Genomic DNA, 16,162 nt, shown 5'->3' with positions numbered 1-16,162 from the left:
GGTTTTTTTTTAACCAAAAGCGAAAGTAACTACAGGCAACAACGAATCTTCATATTTTGAAAACACTTCAACTGGAGTTATTATATACAAATACATTGACTCAAACAGCCGCTTGGTATTTTTCTAATATTCACAATGTTTTTCAAGTAAAATTTTTTTTTCTTTTTTTGTATAGGAATATTGTGTTATTATCCAACATTTAGACATTTTTACTCTGAATTTTTACAACAATTTTGTGTATGCAGTTTTATCGTCCATGGAATTTTAGTATAATCAACAATGTGCAGCTAAAAATTGCCGTTGGTTTATAAAAAAAATTGCCGCCAGTCTTTTGTGTATTTTTTTTTTCATTTAACAATGTCCATTTCTTCTTTCTATTTAAAGAATCATTTAAAATATTTAGGCAATCAGGATATGTTCACCTTTTATCGGTATCTATGTATGTATGAATGTATATAAAAAGTGTGCATTAAAGCGTCCGAAAATTAACGCAATAACGTTGACAACACTTTTGGAAAGAAATGTATAATATACAGTATATTTTGCTTAGCTGCCTTTATGCTTAAGTGCACATTTAAGATACCTACCCCGATGCATTGGCGATACCTGCCTTAAAAATTGTGCAACTGTTATCAATTATCAAAGAAAGTATTACGTTTAACTGCACTGGCCCTGCAATTACCTAATTTTACAAGCATTTATTTATTTGGCTCATATCGCAGAACAACGAAAATGGCTATCAATTTATGTAGTTATATAGGTAATAAGATACCATTCGAAAAAAATTTCGCTTGCATTATTTTCTACGTAATAAGTGGTTCTCCATTATTTGGTTCCGTAGGGAATCGGATACCTTCCTTCTTGAAGTAGTAAAGAAAACTCGCTTAAGTGCCTTTTTCGGTTAGGTGCACAAGTTTTTCGTGCAAAGAAGGATGTGCAGCTAAGCAAAATATACTGTAAAGCTAACTTCGACAAATAAAGCAGGAACTAAACTTTTGTTTGCTTTTAAAACAAAATAGTTTAACAAAAATCTACCAAAATGATAAAAAATTTACCTTTATACCAACCCAAATTTTGTCTACCAATTTCGGTAATAATTTAGCAAAGTGACAACACTGCCTGTTAGTTTACTTTGTTCATTGTTGTTGTGGAGTAAGCATAATAAAAGCCTGCTTGTAGCCTTTCAGTGCCAATTAGAAACGTTGATTGGCAGTAAAACTCACTTATACCATAGATGCTAATGTACGTGTTTGTAGAAAACGACCGATACAAACTGAAATCGTTTACTTTGGCAAAAGGATAAAAGTCGTAAGGCATGTGGAACGAAACATGATGGTAAATGAAGCCAATTAGTACGTACGACGAAAAATAAACAGAAATGACAGGACAATACGACAAATTTTAGTAATACTACGTGTAGACAGCAGTGATGTATGGCCTTGGTTTGTGAAGGGCAATTTGCAAAACGAGATCAGAGCTGTGGTGTAGTATGGTAGCGCGGCATAAAGAGCTTCTTAATGTAGCAATTAATGCGCTTCGCTGCACTAACAACATCAATGGCAAAATTAAAAAAGAAGAAAACTCGTGAATGATGCTGGCGATAGCTGGAAAAATGGATACTAATGCGAGTTTGTCACTTTGGTAGGTAGCTAGGAGCTGCCGTGAAAGCTGAAAGAGTGCATTGACATTTTTCATAGCAAGGCTTCGAGCCACTGCTGTAGATACTAGAGGTCTGCATCGGAAGACATTTCGCTTCACAGTGAAGTTTTCTAGCGAATACGCTTCCTTCTCTTCCTCTCACTGACAGTGCGGATAGTGAAGAGAAGTATAGTCGCTAAACGTCGAGTAACTAAGTAAAGTACTCGACAATAATATGTTCCGAAAAAGAGAGGCACATAAAAGAGGAGTACTACGTTGTGAAACTTCCGCAAGTAAAAGGTTCCTTCGCGTGAAGTTTTCAAGTATTTTAGGAAGCTTTTGTTTGGGAGATATAAGAAAAGGATATGTCTCATGCACATAAAATATTTTTACGTTTATTTCTATCCGTTTTTTAAATATATACATATTTACATAGATGTAAGTGCATACATTATATATGTATATGTATGTATGTATACACATACGTATGAGTTTCTTTTAAGGCTCAGTTATGCTAAGTTTTCACTGCACAGCATGTCATTTTACGTAGAAATCAAAAATCAACAGACTTTTACATACATATGGAATGCTGTGCGTTGGGTAACCGCTTACACGCAAAGCCCATTTAACAGATTCCTTATATTATAACTACGGTGACCACAAATATATTTTGAAAACGCAGGACAATTTTTCAAAAAATTTACCTACATATAATTGCGTACACATACATATATACATTCCTCGTCATTTGAATAGCGCACCCTTTTTTGGATTTTCTTCCATACAAAGTATGCTTGACAACATTTTTATATGGAAGAAAATGCGCAGCACCGTCAACAAAAAAAAAAAATCGCCCCTTTGTTTGTTTTTTTTCTTTTACATTTCAAAAAAATTTAAAATCGGGTTTAGACGTAGACTATGCTATAGTTCTATAAAAAATTAATGAATATCAAACAAACAAAAGGAAAACTGTAACTACTAAGGACTGTAAGGTGCGCTATTCAAATAACGAGGAGTGTATATTTCTTAATTAGTAATCCAATTTTAAATTTGCTTCATTGGTATTAACCCTTTTGTAGTGAATATTTACAAAATTATAATAAGGCATATTACATATTACTTTACACGAAATATGAACCTCTGTAAAGTAAATTTTTTAGGCAAACGTTGGGTCGCTGGGCACGAAAAAAATACCCATGGTTCCAAAAAAGTGTTTTCGATATTTGTTCGAAAAATATATTTTTTGTACTGTTTTCAGTTATTCGTCAATATCTCATGAAATGACCTACAGTTCGAAAGGTATTGATGGGCCCTTTGCAAAAGTATATAATTTGTGCAGATTGTGATTCGTAACATCTACATTTCTCATCATATTTTCATTTACCTACTGTAAAAAGAAAATGATTGAAATTTCACTTTTTTCGATTTTGGTCGCTTGTAACAGTAATAATTTTCATCGAAATCGGCAAAGTAACTGTAGGTTAAATTACGAAAACGCTTTTTTGAAAAGAAAATTGGCGTGAAAACATTTTTTTTCCTCAGCGATTACCACAAAATTTTTAGAACCGTGCTATTGATATATTTGATTCTGGTCTTCATTTTCTCGTCATCAATTGTCCATAACCGTACAAAATTTAGAACGCATTGACTGGTTGAACCTTCTGGTTCTGGTGGTTTTGCTTACCCTTATGTAGTTATCAATTAGTTTCGACCCTGCTTTTATGTCGATTAGGAAAAGTTAATTTTAAAATATCGAAGAAAATGCGGGACAAAGGCAGGACACTTGGAAAAAATCAGTACATTTTGGGGGTTTTCTATTTTGAAAAACTACGCAGGACAGACTTTTAAATAACAGTACGGTCCTGCAAAAAACAGAACGGATGGTCACCGTAATGATAACTCTCATGCAATGCAATGCATAACTGAGCCTTAAGGTATTTTTATGTCATCGCTCCATATCTACCCTCATACTATGTACATCAAATTTAAATACTGAAACACAATTTTGAATGTCAGCTTTACCGCTTTCGGCAAAAAATACAAATTTTTACATCTGTCTGAAAATAAAGTGAATAAAATATTTAAGTGTCGTAAAATTTTGCAACGCTTTTATCGAACGAAAGTTCAGTACACTTTTATCAAGAGGTAATATTTTTAATAGGGCTGCCACCTGCCTAAAAAGTTAAATCAAATATATTATACATTTGTATGTAATTTCAATAAATTATTCCTTTATGAATATCAAATATTAAAAATTTTTGAATAGCGTTGCCACCTACGTATCTTAAAAGTTAATTTAAAAATATATGTAGTTTTAGTGAATAATTTTATTATGAGTATAATATGAGGACTATTTCTGAAAGCTCTGATCTAGTCAATAGGGTTGTGGGTATCAAATAAGGGTCGCTACCTATCCAGAAAAGTTAAGGCTTTTTGTGCAAGCTTTGACCCGCTCAAATTTATCAACAGGGTTGCCAACTTTCTTCAAATTAATCTTATTTAAGTACATATGCAAGTTAACTAAAATTTTACAGTATGGGGTTCGATCGAAAGGTATCTGGGAATGCCTTAGTTCCGAAATTTTTTGATGTGTATACATCTTTGGTTTCGGTAGGGTTAAAATTTGCGAAGCTGTAACGCATCTCCCAGCATAAAATTTTGAAGGGCTTAGCATGTGTATTTCAGCATAAAATTTTTATTGATGTGTATACATCTTTGGTTTCGGTAGGGGTAAAATTTGCGAAGCTGTAACGCATATCCCAGCACAAAATTTCGAAGGGCTTAGCATGTGTGTTTCAGCATAAAATTTTTATTTTCATTAGAAGCACCCTGTGTTTGCTTACCAAATGGTTGCATACATTTAGGAATATGCATAGTAAGAGGAAATGCGCTACAATTGATTATTACATCCGATTATTTAAACTCCGCACATGCATACGGCTTTGTACCTATGTACGTACATAAATATGTATGGACACATTTGTTGCAACTAAAAAGCAAGGCGAAAATTAAAAAAAATACTGAAATCATTTTAACAGTTGATAACTGATGAACATACATGAATATATGTATGTATAATATGCATATGTATAGATGATATAATAGCTCTGATCCAATACTTTTCGTGTAAAATCCTGGAAGAAGGTCAAACAGCAAAATCACTCTCTGAAGTGAGAGTAAAAAGTGAGTAACAGCAAAACGTATGGAACAAAAAAGCATCGGATAACATCCTGCAACACGAACTGCATTTACATGAACCACAGATTATATTCCGAAAAGAAAAACTAAAATTAGGAATATATACAAATATAAATGCTCAAACTATAAGCTCAAAAACAATAACTGATGCGGTGTCTCCAAGATATTTTAACGCCCTTGAGTAACAAGTATATACAAGTATATTTTATCAATCATACCGATAATTTCATGTATTAAAAGAATTAAAAATGAAAATGAATAAAAAAAAATTAAATCAGCAAAATGAATAAAATTAAGTGAAATTAATGTTTAATTTCTAACCTAACGTAAAGTAAACAAATATTGACGCTAGTAAGGAAAATAGGTTTGTAAAGGTATTTTTAATAAAATATTCAGTTAAAATATATTTAAATGGCATAATATGCGTTGCAGAAAAAAGTGACCACGGTGGCACAGAGAGGAAGTTTAACTTTTCCTCGAATTGTGTGAATAACAAGCACAACCAATTTGACAGCTAACGAGCTTTGATTGAGATTATATTTATATGTAAACGTACTTTTATGCTTTGCGGTTCGCATATGTTTACACATCAAATTTCATGAGTACCTAGTACTCACGCCTTTTTTTTAATAATTTTGGTACCAATGCCAGTTCGTGATCTGAACTTGTTCGGGTTGAGTTCGAAATCAGTTCAGGACCTGTTTGGACTAGTTCATGGCAAATTGGATCCTATTCCAGGTTTATTTCGAACTATTCCGAGACCAGTAGTCCGGACTCTAAACTCCATTTAATTTAATATTTTTATGAGCATAAAAATCATAATAACCAAACGAAAAATGTAAATGGATGTTTTATTTCTAAATAGTCATTACAAGAAAAAATTGAAAACAAAAAACTTTCATTCCCCCTCTTTATGTTTTATTCGCTTGATATAAACAACGTCTATAAAAAATACACTGGTAACTAATTTTCCTGAAACAGAAAATTAGACTAGTGAACCCGGATGGCGCTAAAATGGCAAAATCGTTTCTAAAGAAATTGCACACAATAGGAAACATTTTAAAAAATTGGGAAAATTTTTTGCATCAATTCACCCTGTACTTCTAAAAAAAAGTTCTTACTTCAAAAAATAAAACCTTATTGCACATCTACAGATCAAGGTGTTTAATTTGACATCTAATTTTTTAAATTCGAAAGAACGGTGCAGATCTTTCACAAAAAAGCCGTGAGTACTAGGTACTCATGAAATTTGATGTGTAAACATATGCGTATGGCAAAGCATAAAAGTACGTTTACATACATATAAATATAATCCCAATCAGAGCTCGTTAGCTGTCAAATTGGTTGTGCTTGTTATTCACACGACTCGAGGAAAAGTTAAACTTCTTCTCTGTGCCACCGTGGTTACCTTTGCAAGCTTTTATTTAACTTGGTCATCCCGCGGAAATTTCTAATCGATTTTAAACTAACTTCCCGACAAGGTAGGGAGTTCCAATCACGATGACAATGCAATTTAAAATATAAGTTAATTCCCTAGATGGTCCAGGGGTCTTGATACAAAGGCGGTCAAAACATAGTAAAATTTATGGCTTAAAGAGCGTAATTTGCCAAAGAACTTAAAAACGCTATCAATTTGTTAAAGCTGCCGGCGGCAGTAAATAATAAGTATAGTTTCATGCGCTAGTAAGTGAAATACCGGAAATTGGCTTGAACAGTGCTTAAAATTGCCAAACTGTTAAGTTTTAGGCACTTCTGTTAAGAATTACATTATCTGATTTTCTCACACAGGGAGTTAGTGAAATACAGAGATACAATAAAAGCCACGCATAATTCACATGTATGCATATTAAAAGTGTACACACATAGATACTTCTACTATCCCGCAGGCGAAAAAATTTCAGTTAGTACGATCAGGGCTGCCAACTATACATAGCTATAGAGTGCCATATTGAGGATAAAAAAGTGCCAAAATGTGCCAAATATAAAAAATAAGAGTGCCAAAAAGGTGTAATTGTATTTAGTTCTTCTCATTTAGCATTAAAATTAGAAACACATTCTAAAACAAAAGTCCAATGCAAAGTAGTAAGATAAACCAGGGCTCGAATCGTAACATCCGTTCACGGATCCGTAACGGCACGAAAGAAAATTACGTGATACGTCAGGCAGTATAAGCTGAATGGGACAAAGAGTACGTTCACGTATGTCATAATCCTGAAAAGGTGTTTTTACGTGACGAGCAGTACGATATCGTATGTGACGTTTCGAGCCCAGTTGTATACACTATAGAAATTAGAAAATTTTCGTTTGACAAAAAGAAGTACACGCAAAGGATTTCACAAAAATGTATTGAAATATTATTATTTTTCAAAAGTGCCAATTTGGCACAAATTGGAAAAATTAAGTGCCATTTGAAGTAAAATACGGACTAAAATGGCACGGTTTGAGCCAAGTTGGCAGCCCTGAGTACGATGTATTTCTTCGGAATACTGTTAAGGCAATGTGGATAATGCTGCATAGTAATGTGCTATGGGATGGTAAAGGTAAACGGAAAATAATTGTCTATAGTTAACATACCGAAGTGGTCAAAAGGCGTAGGGCCCGTTGTTCAATGTCTGATTAACACAAATCGGAGGTAGAAGTTCCAGTTAAGTAAAACGACTGCTTTATCGATCACACATTACATGCATGATGTCGAAATCGTCGATAGTGTAGTGGTAGTTCCCACTGGGAAAATAGGTAAGCACCTTGCGAGGTAAGCCATGTTTTCTTTCAGTTTTTAGTACCAAAATTGTCATCATGGCCAATGTCATCTACTAGTAAAGGGCAAAATGAACACCTCCGAAGACACATTACGTTGTCAGTTGCAAAATAACGTGCAGCCGAAGTTATTTCCAAGCACCGAACTACTCCGAGCGACTGCTCTGCATTACCAGTAACTTACTTTGTAAAGCGGCTCAGAAGTATGTCTGATACCAAATGTACATTCTAAATTCCTACTTACATAAGGCGGCCATGCCTTTGTAAAAGTAAGGGACGTTCGGCAGGGAAATGGTAATGACTGCCAGGTGAAGAGTAAGTTGCTAATAAGGTATTATTACGTGCTCCTAATTCCCACTGGGTTATAACCAGACATTGAACAACCGGTCCTTAGCTTAGGTGAAAATGCTTCAGTTTAAGATAGACTTTACATTAAAACAACTTTTCTATTTAAAGGAACAAAATAAAATCTTTAAATGAGCTGTTTTCATTATAAAGGCTTGCTCAAGCAGCAGCGGCATCCCAGCAAGAACGACCTAACGCATTCTCCAATACACTTACAAATTTGTCAATAAAAACCAACACATTTGCATATTAGCGATATCTATATGCCATTCTTTACGTTATATAACACGTTATTAATCGCATAATAATATTTGATTGAAAAGAGACAACTACATATAGTATAATATAAAAGCGAATTCCATGGGAAAGAAAGAGAAAACTACTCACACTTGAAACGATTATGCGTTAGATTTCTCCAGGAGCCCTATGTAAAATGATGGAAAGCTTTTGAATTTCTCACAAAAACTTTTTGTAGTACTAGGCGTATATAACGCATTAGTTAACAGATAGGGTTCTTACTGGGATGGTACTACGCGGTATAACTCCGTATGGCATGTTCTCTCATGTATGGATATACATACATACATTTGTATGTAGTTAACTTACATACATATGCCTCCACAGAATGCTATATATGTATTCTTTCAATACTAGATATAAATACTACTTCTTTCGAAATCAGGTATGCTTTTCTTATATATGTAATTGTGTATAAATTTCCAAAAATCTCCAGATACAGAACAAACATAAAATCTGAATGTAGCTTTAAATTTTAATGTTTTCGCAGCTCCCTACGTTTGTCTTCATCTTAAGCAGGCATCACTCGTTTTGTACCTTTTGGCAGGTACAGAGTGGTGTTGTTCGGAAATTTTTTTTATTGAGCTGAACTCAAATTTCTAGACAACAGCACTCTGTGACTGCCAAATTGTACAAATCCGTACAAATGTACAAAACGTGTGATCTTCGATTAACAGCTTTTTTACAGCGTTTTCACTACTGCTAGTGATAGCAGAGCGTAATTTGCCGGCGTAATTAAGTAGTATAGTTTTAGGCACTGGTATGATAGATTCTGTTGTGAATTGCTTGGTAAGATAAAATACCGGAAATTAGTTTGAATGAATCAGTTGTTAACCTTGTGATATTTCTATACGAATTTCTGTAGAGCGCCTACCGGGTGTGTGGTTTGTACTTGAACTGAACGCTTAAATTAAATAAGACACCGATTTGTTTCGTAAAATTTTTTCTCTACCTGTACTCAACGTGTTTTGCGCAGTCTAAACAGATGATCGAAAAGATTTGCGCCGCTTATATTAAATGTACTATGCTCATAAATGGAGAGGCAGCCCTTAATAAAAATATTATGTCCTGGTTATATAAAATAAAACTAAAAAGTTCAAAATAAGATAATATAAAAAAATATTTTTGATGTGTATACATCTTTGGTTTCGGTAGGGGTAAAATTTGTGAAGCTGTAACGCATTCCCAGCAAAAAATTTCGAAGGGCTTAGCATGTGTGTTTCAGCATAAAATTTTTATTTTCATTAGAAGCACCCTGTGTTTGCTTACCAAATGGTTGCATACATTTAGGAATATGCATAGTAAGAGGAAATGCGCTACAATTGATTATTTATACTCCGCACATGCATACGGCTTTGTACCTATGGACGTACATAAATATGTATGGACTCATTTGTTGCAACTAAAAAGCAAGGCGAAAATTAAAAAAAATACTGAAATCATTTTAACCGTTGATAACTGATGAACATACATGAATATATGTATGTATAATATGCATATGTATAGATGATATAATAGCTCTGATCCAATACTTTTCGTGTAAAATCCCGGAAGAAGGTCAAACAGCAAAATCACTCTCTGAAGTGAGAGTAAAAAGTGAGTAACAGCAAAACGTATGGAACAAAAAAGCATCGGATAACATCCTGCAACATGAACTGCATTTACATGAACCACAGATTATATTCCGAAAAGAAAAACTAAAATTAGGAATATATACAAATATAAATGCTCAAACTATAAGCTCAAAAACAATAACTGATGCGGTGTTTCCATGATATTTTAACGCCCTTGAGTAACAAGTATACACAAGTATATTTTATCAATCATACCGATGATTTCATGTATTAAAAGAATTAAAAATGAAAATGAATAAAAAAAAATTAAATCAGCAAAATGAATAAAATTAAGTGAAATTAATGTTTAATTTCTAACCTAACCTAAAGTAAACAAATATTGACGCTAGTAAGGAAAATAGGTTTGTAAAGGTGTTTTTAATAAAATATTCAGTTAAAATATATTTAAATGGCATAATGGGCTGTTTTTGCTTACGCGTAAAAGCACATTTAGCGCATTTAACTCTAAATGTACATTTATCCATACAAAATTCGTCACCTAAATGCAACTAAATGCAACTCCATTTTTGCATTAAGAATCTAAATGCTAAAAGCAACCCTGTGATCTTCCAAAATTTCCACGATTCGAACATGGTTTAATGAGAAAAAGTGGCAACATTGCATTTTCGAGTATACAGTGGCTAGCTGCGTTTCAGTGATCGCCGATCGAGATTTCAATTATTATTTTACATTATTTGGATAAAGAAAAGTTAAGAAAATTCAATATCGATGTGATGCTGATAGAAATCTGGATCAATTTGTGATCAATAATGTTTGTTTTGTTTCCTAATTAAGTGAAGAAATTTTAGTTGACAGCACCGACAAATGAATAAAACAAAAACAAATGGTCGGTCATGGTTAAAACAATTCAAATTTTTGTATTGAAGTTTTGGTTTAAAATATATTTTTTCCTTTTCAGTAGGGTTTTTGCACATTATCTTTTCCGTGAGAATTTATCGTAATAGATACGGATCTGAATAAGCGACTGGAACACGGCTGTTTGTCAAAAGCATACGATTTCGAACTCGCGTAAATGTACATTTGCTAAATGCTGTAGCATGAACGCTCTTCGAAAACATATGTTCGAAAGTGCTAAATGTTGCATTTTAAATGCAGCAAAAACGCTGCATAATATGTGTTGCAGAAAAAAGTGACCACGGTGGCACAGAGAGGAAGTTTAACTTTTCCTCGAGTTGTGTGAATAATAAGCACAACCAATTTGACAGCTATCGAGCTTTGATTGAGATTATATTTATATGTAAACGTACTTTTATGCTTTGCCGTTCGCATATGTTTACACATCAAATTTCATGAGTACCTAGTACTCACGCCTTTTTTTTTAAAACAAGCTTTTATTTAACATGTGCACGAAAAGGAATAAAATAAAGTAGTGTTACAAAAGATTTTTTAGCAAGAAAATTTTGTTAAAACTGCACTAAAATTAATAAAATAAAATATGTTAAGCTTTCGTTAAAGTTACTAAAGGCCAAATAGTGAAAGGCGTTACTCAAACTCTAATGAAAATTGTTGAAATAGTAAGCTCAAATATTAGTCTGGCAACATTGTAACTTGTATATTTGTAGCCTTAAGAATTTTGATGTACATACAATTGAAGTTAGTCCTTATTAAACCATCAAGCGAGTAACACTGTGATTCATTTATACGGAACTTTGCAACAATGGTTATGGGCCCAGCGCCCTGGTGAAATAATTTGTGAGTAATAAAACCATCCGTGCGAGAAGCTATTTAAAGACAAGAACGCTACCAAATTAAAAAACAAAAGCTCGTTTGTGTTGTACGTAACGTGCGCGAAAAACATTAAGCAAAAAAAAAAAATAAAATAAAAAAGGGGGTGTGCACCAGCAAATTGAAAAACTTGGGGAGGACAATTATGACGCGTGGTCTGGGTCCGTTCGAAGTGTCCTCATAACGACAGATTTATGGAATATCGTATGCGGAACATATGTGAAGGCAGAGGGAGCCACCCCTGAAGAAGTGAAAAAGTGGGAAACGGCTGACCACAAAGCGTTGGCATGTTTAATTCTAAACATTAAACCGACGCAGTTGATGCACATAAAGACGTGCACAACCGCTGCAGAGGCATGGCAAAAGTTGCGCGACATTCATTTGCCAGTTGGTCCGGTGAAAAAAAATTCAGCAGTATCAAAAACTGTTACGTTTAAACATACAGCATGGCGAAAATGTAGTTCGGTATGTGAGTGGGTTTGTCGCAACGGTCGACAAATTTGCCGAATTAGAAATTCAAATAAACGACTAGCTAAAAGTAGTTATGTTGCTTTCCAGCCTTCCCAATTCGTGGGAAAACTTCGTTTCCGCGATTGAGACGCGCGACAGGCTGCCCACGTTCGAAGTAGTCAAAGCAATAATGTTAGAAGAAGGAGCACGTAGACAAGAAAAAGATGATCGAGAATGCAGGTAAGCTGTTTACACACACACAAATAAATTCGCAGCACAAAAGCAACACGATTGTCGCAGCATAAACGACGGACAGAGCGATTCCAAAGTAAAACCGAAGAAGGAGCAAGACAAACAGCGTTTTAAAGGGAAATATTTTAATTGCCAAAAAGCAGGTCATCGCGCAAGTGAGTGTGGAAACAAGAAAGAGGGTGTAAAGACAGAAATGCGAAGTGAAACAGAATAATCTTCAAATCATCTGATGTACGGAGGCAGCGATACTAAACAGAAAAAGGTAAAATGTTGAGTTGATATTGGCGATACCTCACACATATGTTGTGACAAAACTTTGTTTACATCTTTCACTGAGAAAGATAGGCGTGTCATGTTAGCTGTCGAGACGTTTATTGAATCGCACGGTATAGGTTCAGTAGTGCTAAAAAGAGAAAACAGTAAAATTTTGTTACACGATGTTTTGTTTGTCCCATCTTTGCTTATGAATTTTCTATCAGTGAGCAAAGCAGCACAGTATGGGAATACGACAATATTCAAAAACAACGTTGCAATAGTAAAAAATAAACAAGAAGAAGTAGTGCTGCAGGCAGAGGGACTGAACAATTTGTATTTGTACTATGATAAAAAGCAAACTAGTGGTGTTTATTTATTAAATTATTGCTCATTAGCAGAAAAGTGGCATAATCGCTAGGCAACCTAAATATGCAAAATTCAAAGCAATTAAATGACAGTGATCTTGTGCGCGGTATGAATGTGCAGAATATGCCAACGAAAATAAACTGCGATACATGCAGTCAGGCAAAAATATGTCCTTTGCCTTTCCTGCAAAGAAATGTGCGAACCGCGAATGGAGTGCTAGAGCTAGTGCATTCAGATGTGTGTGGCCCCATGAACATAAAATCGTTAGGCGGCAATAGATACGATTTTTCACGCAAAATTTTTGTTTATTTTATGCAAAATAAAAGTGAAGTTCTAGAAAAATTAAAATCATTTAAAGCTTATGTCGAGTGCCAAACGAGCCGCAAAATTAAATCTTTGCGCAGTGATAACGGCAAAGAATATGTAAACAATGAATTTAATGACTTTTTAGTAAAATGCGGTATTAAAAGACAATTAACCGTGCCGTATACCCCTCAGCAAAACGGTGTTGCTGAGCGGGCTAACCGCACTATTGCAGAAATGGCAAAAAGTTTGCTTATACATGCAAAGCTAGAAGAGTTTTTGTGGGCGGAGGCGGTTCAAACCGCCGTGTACTTGCGTAACCGGTGCCCAACGCAGGCCTCGATGGGAAGACTCCATTTGAGGTGTGGAAGGGACGAAAACCTTCAGTTAAACATTTGCGAATCTTTGGCTCACGAGCCTTTGCGCTAGAAAAGACAGTTAAAAGCAAATTTATGGCAAAAGGTAAGGAGTTCATATTTGTGGGTTACTCCTGTACAGCGAAGGCGTATCGATTATATGATCGCCAAAAACGCAGAATGATCGAGCGGCGTGACGTTAGGTTTACAGAAGGTGAATTTGGTGCGCGTGTTTCTACTGAGCATGAGTCTTCAGAACGAAACGACGACTTTACAACAAACATCATTCGCCTTGAGTCTTATGAAGCTCAAGAGACAGAGCGCTAGCCATCCAATGATGCTGAGGTTGAACAACGTGCAAGCTACGACTCCGGCGATGAAGAGGACGAGTTTGCCACCGCCAGCAGTTCTGAAGAAGAGGACAATGGCAAGAAGATCAACGTGAAGCAGGTATGTCGCATTCCGAACATGCAAATGTAACGCGGGGTGGGCCAGGTAGGCCAAAACAACTCCGCACAGGTCAACCAGGTAGACCTAAAAAGCAATATAATTTAAATTACATCGAAGATTTGGAAACACCACAAACTGCAGCAGAGGCATTGAGCGGCCAACACGCGCAAGAGTGGCAAAAATCAATGCAAACCGAGTATGACGCACTTATTGCAAATGGTACGTGGTCATTGGTTGAGTTACCTGAAGGGCATAAAGCCATTGGTTCCAAATGGGAGTTTCGCATCAAGCGGAATGTCAACGGCGATATCGAGCGATTTAAATCTAGACTAGTTGCCAAGGGTTGTGGGCAGCAGTTAGGAGTCAATTACTGGGAAACGTTTTCCCCAGTAATTTGCTATGAGACTATACGAATGCTATTTGCTATTGCTTCATCTATTATTTTTTTATTGCCCAAATAATAGACATAAGAACGATTATAAGAAATGTAAACATAACAAAACTGTCAAAGCTAAACTTCAAAATGGGGGGGATTGCCAGATGAATGTACGTAACCAATAGTTATTCAAGACACGAACCATCATATCGGTATAGACACGAATCATCACTCACCTCTCATCACCCCTCAGTGGAAATTAATAGAGCCAAAAGGTGCCGTCACATTCCTTCCGGCAAATCCCCAGCCACGTTGTTGCGTAGAATAAAGAAGTTGTGAGCATCAAATCCGGACTATTCATTTAACAGCAATTGAGTCACCATAAGCCGGTAATACAAAATCATTACATGTAAGTCAACCACTTTCTTGCCACCATCCATTGGAAACGAGCTATCCATCAACAGTAAATAAAGATTCCTGTTTGGACCGACAAACCAAAGTCAAGCAAATCATGCTGCAGAAAAACCGCTACATATGCATCAAGTTGACATCTCCAACGCATACCTAAAGAGCAAGCTTCATGAAGACGAAAGGCAATATACGGGCTAAAACAATACGGCCGCGTATGGAACAACACACTCGACGAAGTTTTGAAAGACATCGGCTTTAACAGGTGCAAGAACGAGCCCTGCTTATACGTTAGTCAGCATCAGCAGCAGTATAGTTATATCGCGGTTTACGTTGGCGACTTAATCATCATGAGTCCTAGTGAAACCTATATAGCAAGAATCAAGAAGAAGATCGCTTCGAAATTCCAAATGCAAGATGGCGGTGCTATACGATACTTCCTTAGTTTGGAAGTGCAGCATAAAATCCAGTACAGCATATTTTGCTTAGCTGCCCATCCATCTTTGCCCGAAAAACTTGTGCGCTTAACCGAAAAAAGCACTTAAGCGAACTTTCTTTACTACTTCAATGAGGAAGGTATCCGAATCGCTATGAAACCAAATAATGGAAGAGTACTTACCACGTAGAAATTACTGCCGGCGAAATTTGATGATGATATGATGATATCTTATAATCTAAATAACTATATAAAATGTTAACCGATTTCGTTATTCTACTAGATGAGACAAATAAATAAAAGCTTGTAAAATTAGGGTAAGTATACAGTCCAGTGCCAGTGCAGGTAAACGTAATACTTTCTTTGATAATTGATAATAGTTGCAAGTTTTTAAGGCAGGTATCGCTAATGTGCAGGTATGTTAAATGCATCTATCGGAGCAGTTTTCTTATAAATGTTAAAAATAATGCCGCTGATGCCCATTTCGGGGTAGGTATCTTAAATGTGCACTTAAACATAAAGGCAGCAAAGCAAAATATACTGTACCAATCCTTAGTCGGTTCTCTTATGTACCTAGCAGTGCTAAGTCGGCCTTATATTTTACACGCTGTGAGCACGCTGTCTCAGCGCAATACTAATCCGCATGCTGAGCATGAAACCGCAGCAAAACACGTTTTTAGATATCTATCTGGTACGGTAGATTTGAGCATCGTATATTGAAAATCTGATGAGCCCGTGAAGGGATTTGCCGACGCAGATTAGGCCAACGACCCCAACGACAGGCAGTCATATTCTGGTTACGCATTTTATTTGGGAAGCATCGCTTTCTCGTGGGCTTCCACAAAACAGAGCGTAACAGCATTGAGTAGCACAGCTGCCAAAGAGGCAGTCTATTTAAGCAGATTACTGGCTGAGA

General features: G+C 35.6%; 1 protein-coding gene across 1 annotated transcript; it reads left to right on the top strand.

The window, feature by feature from the left end:
- Nucleotides 1-14,028: 14,028 nt before the first annotated feature.
- LOC108371430 (uncharacterized) lies at nt 14,029-15,533 on the top strand. The gene is made up of 3 exons (XM_017626989.1): nt 14,029-14,381; nt 14,989-15,279; nt 15,530-15,533. The coding sequence occupies exons 1-3, from the start codon at nt 14,029-14,031 to the stop codon at nt 15,531-15,533; spliced, it is 648 nt and encodes a 215-aa protein (XP_017482478.1).
- The last annotated feature ends 629 nt before the right edge of the window (nt 15,534-16,162 follow it).

Source organism: Rhagoletis zephyria, unplaced genomic scaffold (assembly GCF_001687245.7).
Source record: "Rhagoletis zephyria isolate East Lansing unplaced genomic scaffold, Rhagoletis_zephyria_1.1 Rzeph_scaffold_04979, whole genome shotgun sequence".
NCBI classification, from domain to species: Eukaryota; Metazoa; Arthropoda; class Insecta; order Diptera; family Tephritidae; genus Rhagoletis; species Rhagoletis zephyria.
The sequence above is the reverse complement of the archived record's forward strand: the minus strand, read 5'-3'. Positions and strand labels throughout refer to the sequence as shown.

Bases quoted from the DNA above. Each gene is read 5' to 3' on its own strand.
- LOC108371430 (XM_017626989.1), top strand. From the start codon at position 14,029: ATGTCGCATTCCGAACATGCAAATGTAACGCGGGGTGGGCCAGGTAGG. The intron at 14,382-14,988 runs GTTAGGAGTCAA...AGCTTCATGAAG, and splicing joins GCCAAGGGTTGTGGGCAGCA to ACGAAAGGCAATATACGGGC.